Source organism: Nanorana parkeri, unplaced genomic scaffold (assembly GCF_000935625.1).
Source record: "Nanorana parkeri isolate BGI_ZX_2015 unplaced genomic scaffold, ASM93562v1 scaffold233, whole genome shotgun sequence".
NCBI lineage: Eukaryota > Metazoa > Chordata > Amphibia > Anura > Dicroglossidae > Nanorana > Nanorana parkeri.
In genome coordinates this window covers 1,104,792-1,116,375 of record NW_017306501.1, presented here as the reverse complement: position 1 = coordinate 1,116,375, position 11,584 = coordinate 1,104,792, and the positions used below count along the sequence as shown (strand labels likewise).

The following is an 11,584-nucleotide window of genomic DNA, read 5'->3' as shown; positions in this document are numbered from 1 at the left end:
AAACCTACGCATTTTCCTGAGCATTTGGGCACTCAAGGAAATTGGATCTAGATTCCTGTCCATGTTTGGCAACAATGCAGTTTGGACTTGGCTCAGACATTCTTGGTGCTTTCTGTGGCACCTCCAGTGAATGAACCCAGAAGCAACGATGATTTTGTCTTCTGGTTTCGGGCTGTCATTCTTCCGGCTGCTGTGGCCAGAGAAGAAGCAGTTGAAGCATGCTATGTGATTCATCAGCTTCAGTGGGATTCATAGCTGACACTAGGGACAATAACCCCCAATGTCTTCATAAAAAGGAGTTGTCATTTCCATTAGGCTACAGTCCATATACCCACCGCACTCAGAGCTGCTGTTGCATTGGTGGGTGCAACGGTTGTCGACGGATGGCTACTGCCTTGAAACATAAGTAGAAGAATGGACACCAGCACTTTGGTATCCGTTTACCCACCACAACCCTCTTTTACATTTTATAAAAAATTGGGTAGTAAATTGTGATTTTGTGCACTAAAGTTCATTTTAGTGTATTTGTTTTCCTAAAAATATCAATTTGTGTAAATATTGCACGACATATATATCTACAGAACTTCTGCTTTCAGAAAAAAAATAACTGTTTTTTTTCTACCCAAAAAATGCTCTGGTAACAAAGTGGTTCATTCCATAAGCAGAAATACCCCTGGAGTACAGATACTACAGTATGGGAACCTCTTCAAAAACCCTACTGGCTTTCATATTTTCTGTGTCACTGACCCAAAACAAGCAAAGAAAACAAGAAAGTTAAGTCAGAGCACTTTTCTGCACATATATTCTGTGTATTAGAAAGTATTAAGCCACTGGATCAACATGACCATAGAACCAATATTTTCATAAGCGTGATCAGCACTAGGAGCCTCTATTAGTACGTGTTTCCTTTTAAAGCGGACCTTTACACTCCAAAAATCCAATTCTACCAATGCATCCCTTTATGTATGATGATTAATAATAACATAGACATGTCAGGTGTAAAATGCTGTGATTTTGAAATACTTACACTTGCAGAGCATTCACTTCCTGTTTTATAAGGGCAAAATTACTTCAGATTGTCAAAGCAATGCACACTCGGATTGCTGTGTCATCAGCAGATCATTGCTCGGAAATCTCATCTGTAATCTCAGGAGATCTCGGGAAAAAGCATTTTCCTCCCCTGAGATGATGTGCATGGTCACATGTCCTAATCACATGTGCTGGAAATCCAGGAGGTAAATGGAGGTAATCTGCCCTTAGTAAACATGGGCACTGCCAGAAGACTGGGGAAGAAAAGAGAAATAAGGTATGCAAAGAATACAAAGCCGGCAATTATCTACAAAGCCTGCTATTATCTAGAAGTATAGAAGTTGTATATTGTCATTACTAAACAGTTCTAAAGGTGTGTTTGTTGTTATTTTAAAGATATGGGTAAAGGTCCGCTTTAAGAATTTTACACAACAGTGGGAAGTATTCACCATTTTTTTATTTTCTGAGTGTATTCTGTAAAAATGAAAGGCTGTTACAGGACATCCACTATGTCGGTTACAGGCAGACCTTTTATGATGCCTATTGCACTCAGTACAACCTTTTCAGCTACTCGTCTTTTTGTCTTATCTGTTGCAATTCCTATATGTGGTGTCAGAGTTAGATTCTTCATCTTTAGCAAAGGATGATCTCTGCAGACAAATAAAAATAGTAAGAATTATTTAATAGCAACTAGCAGTAATGTAATGATGGGGTTAATACTTTTTAATAGCAGCAGTTGTTGTAGTAATAATAACCATATTAATAAAAGACATAATAAAACATACACAGCGCTATTCAGTTTTGCCTAAGGCAGTGATGTTGAATGTTTTTAAAGCCCAGCGCCCAAGCTGCAATACAATACTATACTTATTTTCACCGCTGGCACTTTGAGATAAATAAATTGATTTTGCGTCGCAGTATGGGCACTTGGGTTCAAAAACGTTCGCCATCAATGGTATAGGCAGTGGTGACGTGCCTGCTGTCTGTGAGGTGGGTGGGTGGGTGTAGCTGCGGAGTGTACAGTGAAATGGCGAGAAATATCAGGAAATGGCAGGTGCTGCCTCAATCAGCTTCACTTCCAATTACTAGTTCCAAGGTACTAGGAGTTCCCAAATAATGATAGCAACAGCGAGGGGATGGCTCACTATGTGTGGACGCACTGTGCAGCTACAGCTATCTATATCTTACAACAAGGTGGACTTGTTAAATGGAGTGCTCACTGCTTCATACACTGTGACAAGAGGGCACATTAAAGGGTCAGATGTGGGTCAACCTAAAACTATTTTAGTTTTTGTTTTGGGTGGACACTGGGGGAGGCAGTTATTTGCTGTAAAGTATTTGTACCCTGTTGTGCTTCAGAACTATGTACAATCTGTCAGCTTTGTTATAAAAGAGCCACCATTGCCTCACTTTACTTAGCATCACTGTTCTTACCCACTTGCCGTCCGCCATTGAAAAAAAACGGACGGACAGCAAGCTCCTTCCGGCGGGGCGATGTAAATACACGGCTTTTTATTTTCCAGTCACGCACGCACGAGCAGACCACACTAGCAGGTGTAAACAGCCGGTAATGGCTGTTGCACATACAAGCGATCGGCGGCTCTATAGCCGTCCAACCGCTTGTATGTGCTGCCCTGCAGTGTGCACCCCCCCCTCCACCACTGGTACCTTCTATTCCGGGCTCCGCTGTCCCCTCACGCGTGCACGAGCAGAACACACTGACAGGTGATTCCCATAAACAATCGCTTTTTCAAAAAATATTATTTCTAAGAAAGAAGAGGACACGCTCTGAGGTTGGGACACGCTGAGTTGGAAGGATTTTAATTGTGTGATTATTCGACTGGCTTGTTCATGACGAATTGAATATTTTTTGAAAAAGCGATTTTTTCTGGGAATCTTGTAAGTGTTTTTAAATGTTTTTTAAATAAAAACCTGTTTTGGCATATTACACTATGTGTTTATTATCCTCTCTGGGGAACGGATACGTTTTTTAAACGACCACACCTGAACCTGAAACTTTCTAGTGAAAGAGCACAGAGTGGAGGAGGAAGTTCCTATTGCGAGTGGAGGAGCAAACGTTCACTGTGATTGCGATCCGGGATTGTTATGCCTCTTTGAATATGGAAGTCTGGTGAGTGCGGTGTGTTTCACAGGCACCGGGAGTTTGCCCACTACAGCTATAAAGGTGCCCATACACTGTACGATTCTCGTACGAGAATCGCGGGAAATCCCGCGATCGTAAGAGAATCGTACAGTGTATGGAAGGCGTGCGACCGTTTCTACTCTACGGTCGCACGTCTTCCATCGAACAAGCAGGCTGGAAAACCCGCCGGGAATCGTACGATTCGTACGAGTTTGTGGCCTGCTTGTTCGACAACTGACGAAAGGGGCCGGTGTGCGCACGCGCACACTGCCCGTTTGCCGTCCTTGCAAGCCCGCCCCTCATTGCAGTCATCGCAAGTACGATCTGCCTGTCCAAGATGGGCAGATCGTACGTTTTTTTAAGTACTTTACAACCCTCGCAAGACAAAAGTCTTGCGAGGGTTGTAAAGTGTATGGGCACCTTAAGAAGGACTTAGCACTCATGGTTATTTACATCTTGGCACTTTGTCACAATTGTTCTTTTTTGCATCAATTTATGGTGGACTTTATAATTCCCAATGTGCACCTAATCTCTACAATGAGAGACACATGTTACTATTTATGAGTATTTATTAATTAGATTGGTTATATGTGATTTATTTGATATTTAGCACTTTATTATTCACGTATTATGATTATTGATTAGCACAGTGCATCTGTTTGATCTAATTTATTTATATGTTTAGCATGGCAGCTTTTCATCTTTTATATTTTATATTTATCACTTTGAGACAGCTTCCATAGCGCAGAATTTTTTATATTCATTTAGATTTAAATGATTGTCTTTTGTTATCAGTTGAATAAGAAGATCATAAAAGACAATTATTTGCATCTAACTACACAATTTATTAGATCTTTTGTTGCTCCTTTTTTTTCTTCCTTACCTCCACGTTTAATCCAAAGCCCCTTAGGGTATAGAGGGGAAATCCTGGTTAGGGAACAATCTAAAGCTGGCCATACACTGTGTGAATTTCGGACGGTTCTTGATGAAACGGCTGAAGTTCACACAGTAGGTACCCACGTAGACATCCTTCTATCCAGCATCCTTCTATCAGAAAATCAATGGAGCCAGAGAGTCGAACGCACGTTTCAGTGAACAAAAAAATGTGCTTAAAACGGGCTTAAAAAACTAGCATAAAATGTGAACCCAGCCTAAAATGTAGCCAGAGGAAGCCACTTGTGGGTACCCATTCACACCAACTCGGGTACTTCCAGAGTAGCAGCTGCTGGAACGCAAAGCAATCGCTCACAAAACGTTCCCCTTTGTTCTGGGGTAGGGAGGGGGCTCTGGAACGCACCACAATTGGTGTAAATGGGCGCTGAAATAATAACTGCATTTAATGTAACATTCCGGTACCTCACCTTGGTAGAGGTTGTGGATACGTGACATCTAAAGCTGCAGATTTGATAACTCCACATTTCAAGGCATCTACCAAAGCATCCTGGTCAACGACTTGGCCTGAAATAAACATATGATTTTCTAGTACATACTAATAATCCAATAAGGTGCAATCACACCTGCACAATTTCATATGTTTTAACACGTTAAACATGTATGGTGAGTTCTGTACCATTCTTCTGAATGGAGCCATGCCCATCTTTAAGTGCAATGTGGTTTGTACAAATGTTGTTTACAGCATTTGAAGTGCCCATTATCAGGAAAAAAACACTAAATGGTATTAAACAAAGACTTTAATAAAACAGGAATGTATTTTCCTTTAGAAGCGCTGTGCATTAAACCACATGTGAAACACCCAAAATGCACCTGTAACACATTAAATGGTATCATTGGCCAAAAAAGAAAAATTAATATGTATTTCTATATTAAATTTGCATATGTTCGATCCCACTGCTGTAGTGGAATTTTGACATTAACTCATACACTTCATGTTGCTGATATTAGCATATACAGTACATTATTATTATGTAATAGTTAGAGTTATTTAGTCCGAGAAGTTAAGCAGCTGTATATAGACACACATGAACTTTATACAGAGATTCAGATAAACTTTAGATGAACACTAAGAACATACACACGTGTCCAGTCTATATGCTTGGGCTGGGATGGAATTCATAAAGAAGGGTCTAGAAAAGCCATCACTAAATGGTGTCGCGATCGTGGACCTGCACTGCCAGCTATAACCCTGCGTAGGCCCCCCTCCGCTTCGGTCATTGGTTGCAGGGCAGCCTATAGGGAGGGTACAGCCAGCACTGTCATACTGGGCCTGGCCACCCCCGTCCACCATTGCTTTAGGGGTCCGCCACTCCTCTGGGGGCTCAGGACCAAAGCAGAGGGTATCAGGATGGAGAGCAGGAGCAGACTGGGGAATTGCCATTCTCCGATATATGGACACGGACGGAGTGATCTTCTGTCTGGACCGCAATTTGGATTTCTACTCCTTGAATTTGAATTCACTGCCCCTGCTCTAGAACAACTTAGGAGACATACTGTCTCAGGAATGTCAGATTTATGGTTAGTTGCAGTGACATAGGCCTTAGCAGCCAATTATATTGTAGCTCATATGGTTTGTACTGTAAAGTTTCTTCTAAAAAGGGGCCTGTGCAGAGGCGTAACTAGGAACCTCAGGGCCCCGCTGCAAGAAGCCATGTAGGGCCCCCCACCCCCACGCTGCGGAGCATTGGCCTGCTGGGAGCTGTAGTCCCAGGAGGCAATGTCGGGGCCTCGGCGGTTACTGGGCTGGGCCCTCTTCTTCCTTTATATGTGGGGGTGTACAAGGATAATGAAGGCATGCTGGGACTTATAGTTCAACTACAACAAGCATGCCTTCATTGTCCCTGCACACCCCTCCACATCAACCAGGGAACTACAAGTCCCATCATGCATGAATGAATATAGTCAGTTCCAAATTCAGCCATGTTCTGTTCCATGTTCTATAATGGAAAGCACTTACCTCACATGTCACCTGTAAAAAAAAAACACAAACTATCGTGGGGGACAGCGGCCGGGAACATCGGTCTCACTGTAATATCAGGATGGCGGCTGCTGGGTCCTCGCGGCTGTGTTCACTGCCGGCCCGCCCGTCCGCTTCACTGCTGGCGACCGACTCAACCCCCTCCCGCACGTCCGTCTGCCTTTGCGCTCGGAGGAGCCGCTCCATCGGGCCCCCCGGTTGTTACTCCACTGCCGCTGTTGGGGCCTGTTCTTCAATCCTGGGCCCCCCGCCAAGTGGCGGAACGCCAGGGCCCGGTGGCACCGGCGACCCTGGTAGTTCCGCCACTGGGCCTGTGAGCCTCTGTTCTTTGAACTGCTCGTTGCTTGTTCCCAGCTACTGCTGTTATCATTAAACCTGCTAAATGAAACTCCTGCCTGGTCTTATCGTTTGCTATTCAACTTCACTCCTAATAACCATATCGATCTCAAAGTTTATAAACTTACTTATTGAAGTAGGATGTACTCTCTCAATGCACTGACACAATTTCAGCCCTGTGCATTTCCTTATGTCCCAACTCTCACAATGCCTGGCTTGTGAACTACAACTCAGTGTCTGAACAATGTTACATCATAATTGCTTGCTGGAAGCAATGCATTGTGGGCTATGTAGTTTTGAGAAATCGAGATTGTATCACATCAAGCAGCAGGGAAACAGAAGCAAAGCACGCTGGGAATCCAGGAAGATGTTGACAGTGATGGGAAGATGGAACAGCTCTTACTGCATAAAAGGGATTTGTTTCAAGTAAGCTTTGATTGTATTATCAAAAAACAACTCTTATGTATTCCTACTCCAATGCTGATGTTATACGAGATAGTATATGATGTGACTTTAAAACCCACATTACAAGTGCACCAGAAGCCTACATACAGTATTTTCACCCGCACAGCTGTGAAATACACTCATATTCGCTACACAAATAGTGTAGAGTGGCCAGATTATTATGACCACCCCATCAGTACTTCGTTGGGCCACGAGATGACTCCACGAGATGACTTCGTTGGGCCGCCTCGTGACTCCACGAGATGTTGAAAGGTGATGCGAGGAATCTGACACTGCACTGTTGCCCTTCTGTTGTCTTGTACCAGTCTTGCCACTCTCCGTTCTGCCCTAACATTGACTAGTCGCTGATGGCCACAATTTGCACGTTCAGACCCAGATTCAGTCCAGTCTTTAAACACTTTAACAACAGGTGCTCTTGAACATTTAACGAATTCTGCTGTTTTGCTGATACTCGCTCCATGGCTCCGAGTGCCAACAATCATCCCACGTTCAAAGGCTGTTAAATCGCGTTGTTTACCCATATCTTCCGAAAAAAATCACTTCTACTGTCGTGGTAAACAACCTGCTTCCCTATTTATAATGGTCTGGCCCTCTAGTACCTTCAGCGCAAAATTATAGCTAATTATAGCTAATTTGCCTACAAACGTCAGGTGGTCATAATAATCTGGCCACTCAGTGTATTTTTACACCTATATTTCTCTAAAAGAATTCGTTATGGACATCAACTTTCAAATTCATTTTAGTCAGTAAAAATATTCATCTGTATGTTGAAAATGTACTGGGGTACCTCGACTGATGTTGATAAGAGTTGCTGTGGACTTCATCAGTTGAAGCTGCTTACGTCCAATCAAATTGTGAGTTTCTGGATTCAGGTTAACGACCACCATCACAAAGTCACTTTGCTGGAGCAAGTCGGCCATAGTATTGCAGTACTCGGCACCCACGGCCAATTCTTCCTCCACAGGCCTGTGTTAAGGATAATATCAGCAAGAATATTATTTGCATGATTAATTTAATTAAACTGCAGCATTCAGAATACAGTTATGTTTTTTCAGTTTTAAAACTGTGTCTGGTCATTTCTTTTGATCTATTTTTCTTATTTATTTTGGTGGTATTTATTAAAAAGACTCCCATAAGGATTGTCAGCAGTTGAGTCAACAAGAGTTATATGTAAATATAAAAACATTTCTGGTATTAGAAGCTAAAAATTATATTTGTTTTCCTGGAGCTCTTCTTTAGCTATGAGAAACGTCATCTCACCTTCTGTTCCTGTTATAATAAAGAATTCTCATTCTAAACGCTTTAGACCGCTGAGCAATGCTGTAGCCAATACTGCCCATTCCAATAATGCCCAATGTTGCTTCTGTGATGTCATCGCCCACCCAGTTAAAATCAAATTCTTTTGTGTCTGGCGAACATGCAATTCTGTGACCTGTAAATATAAAATAGGATCTGGGTAAATAGGGAATACACTTTAACAAGCCCAACAACAATATTACAAGTCCCACAAGTACTGTGATTTAAAGGCACACTACAACCTTTTTTACATTATGACTACAATAGTATGTAAATCCAACTAAAATCCCATATAAGAATGGGCCTCAGACACTCCTGGGATTGACGGACCTGCTCGATGCCACTTTCCATTAAAAATTGTGTATGTTTTATACTCTATATTATGCCATGCAAGCTATATTATTGAGATGGAAATTACGTGTTGCCCTGACACTTGCTATATGGAAGCCTGACGTAGATAAGAACCTTCCATTGTATAAACTTACCTATATGGGTTGTAAATGCCCTGCCAAATTTGATAAGATTTGGGAGCCCTGGATTGAGGCCAGTGGCATAACTAGAAACCACAGGGCATCCATAGCAACATTTTGTATGGGGCCCTGTGATTTCTAGTTACACCCCTTGCAGAGCCCACCTGAGATCCCACACAGCCCACCTAAGGGTGACCTTGCAGAGCCCACCATAGACTCTCTATGGTGGGCTCTGCAGGGTCTCAGGTGGGCTGGTCACACCCCTGCACACCTTTCACCTGTCAGCCCCGATCCACTGTCAGGCTTCTCCACCACCAGGCCCTACCGGGCCTTGCCTCTTCTTCCTCCTCCTCCACCGGGTCCCGCCTCCTCCTCCGCCGCTGCCCGGCCCCGGCCTCCTTCTCTGCTGCCGCTGGGTCCCGGCCTCCTCCACTGCAGCTGCTTGCTGTCACTGACTCAGCAGCGGCAGTGAGGAGGAACGCTCAGCTGCACAGATCACTGGCAGGTTGTCAGTGATCTGGACAGCGACGTGTTCCTCCTCACAGCCGCCACTGACAGCCAGTACCATTTTTGCGCATTCATCTTGTGAATGTTTCTTGTGATATGTATTTTATTGTATCCAGTGTTACTGGATGTTCACCATGATTTGTAAATTCACCAGCTTGTTCCATCTTGTTTGCTCTGTTCTGTTCTTCTATGCATGAAAATTAATAAAAATGTTACCTATTGAAAAAAAAAGCGCATCATTTTGATATTTTTAAATCTGCAGCATGAAAAAAAATAGCATCTGGTGATCTTGCCAGGAAGCTTTTCCTGTCACCCAGTCATCCGATGGAGAATACAAGTGGCTGCTTTTACACATATTATGCAGACATTGAGGGGAATCTTGGCAGTCTCAGGAAATCTGCCATTGCTGGAGTGCGTGCATATAGACAGGACATGGCTACAAAGAGGCTGCAGGAGATCATCAGCGGCAATGATGTGTAACAAAGAATGGAAAACCGTTAAAACTATTTTATTTCAAAAGTTTACATGTGCTTTAACATAAATAATGTTGAATATTGGAGCAAGCAAGTAAGTTGTGTAAGTCATGTCTAAATTACTTTCAGGTTAATGTTATGTTAGAATAAATGTTCGACTTACTGAAGGTACACTATCATTATAGAAAAAAACACACAGTTGATATTATTTGTTCCTACCTGCACTGATCAGACCTTGAAACTGTCTGCTGAGACAATCTTTCTTCCCTTACTTATCAGATTTCCAACATTCCTTATCTACTTGTGTATATTTACAGGAAGGATTTAGTTTCAGACCAGCTGCAGCTATGTAATCTCATATAGTTTCACTTACGGAAAACTTTTCTCTGGAGGGCGTAGTAAACTTTAGGATTTGTATTGCCACTATTACATTTGTGATGGATTTATATTGTCATATTGTCAACCAGTTATACCAAGCAGGTGCTAATGATCATCAACTGCATATGTAAGTTGAAACACAGTCATTAACTGAAACAGAAACAACTGGATGAGGAACAGCCACACTCTGCTACTAAGGTGAGGTTGTGGAAGACAGTTTCCTGTCACAGGTCATACACCATGGTCCGTGTGTGTAGCCACCACTCCAAGCTCACTCCCATGATGGTCTACAATCTCACATTTTTAGTTTACTAATTTGTATTGACATTGTAGTCCATCACGGGGGTGAGCTTGGAGCGGTGGCTACTTTACAACACACACAGGGACCATGGGGAACAGACGTAGCCACCCTCCAGAAAGAAGAACAGCTATTTTGTAAAATTTAAATCCGCAGTTTAGTTGTTAATGTTGTTTTGCTTTCCTGTACAGCCTAGTAATTTACTATTTATACCTTCCCCCTTACAAACAATACAATTTTTGTACTAGACAAACTGAGGTACTGAGCAGCAGAGCCGTAGCTAGCTCCTTTTACACCGGAGGCAAGAACAGAAAATTGTGCCCCCCCAACAGGCGTGTGACGTCACCTGATGCTGTGCATACTTGGAGGCCAAATCCAAAATAGCATAAATGTTTTTCACTTGATGTAACTAATGAAAGCGTGGGTCTAAACAGACCTCAATCTCTTTTTCTGCATCCTCAGCACTGTATGAATGGAGAGCACTCAGTATAGAGGCTTCCCATTCCTTCATAGAATCCTCTATACTGAGTGCTTCTACCAATTCAGAAACTCATGAATGAACAGGAAGTGTTCATTGGAGTAATCAGCGGATCACTACAGTGTTTGTGCTGCACACAGAGTATCAGTAAATATCACAGATATTTACCGATCCTCCACTCTCCATCCTGACCCACTCAGCCTCTGTGCAGGTAAGCAGTGTTCCCTGTATCCATCCCAAGGTCAACTAAGACAGCACAGTACATTTAATTAAGAAGACATTCAAGTGATAAATATACAGGCAGGGCAGATAATCCATTAGAAACAGACCAGCTTGGGGTAAGAAAAATTAGAATAAAATATAAACTTGAACATGACACAACATGGATATCTTACCTTCTACTACATTTTTGGCAGACGCAAGCATAAGAGCCATCCCCATATCGGCAGTGGCATCATTTCCCACACCGGGTGTATTGGTGACTTTTATTCCATAACTTGATATCAGCTTCAGATCCATATGATCCACTCCTGCTCCAGAGCTTGAGATCACTTTAAGATTGGGAAGAGAATCTAGAAGATCTTTCGTCACTACAGGCAGGTGCCACCACAACAAGAGAGCCTGGACCTTTGGGGCATATAGCTCCTTGTTGTTGTTAAACTCATCCAGGTATACAATATGGAAGTGCTGTTTTACAATGCTTTCATAATGTTTTGGAATACCCCGTGATCCACCACTTTGGGATAACAGTGCGTAGGGAAGTTCTTCCATTTCTTCTA

At 42.6% G+C, this 11,584-nt stretch overlaps 1 protein-coding gene across 1 annotated transcript; it reads right to left on the bottom strand.

Annotated features, from left to right (window-relative positions):
• Positions 1–1,512: 1,512 nt before the first annotated feature.
• LOC108786902 (glyoxylate/hydroxypyruvate reductase B-like) lies at positions 1,513–11,584 on the bottom strand. The gene is made up of 5 exons (XM_018556300.1): positions 11,201–11,584; positions 8,166–8,337; positions 7,693–7,871; positions 4,534–4,630; positions 1,513–1,679 (listed from the first exon to the last, which is right to left on the bottom strand). The coding sequence occupies exons 1-5, from the start codon at positions 11,574–11,576 to the stop codon at positions 1,523–1,525; spliced, it is 981 nt and encodes a 326-aa protein (XP_018411802.1). The 5' UTR covers positions 11,577–11,584; the 3' UTR covers positions 1,513–1,522.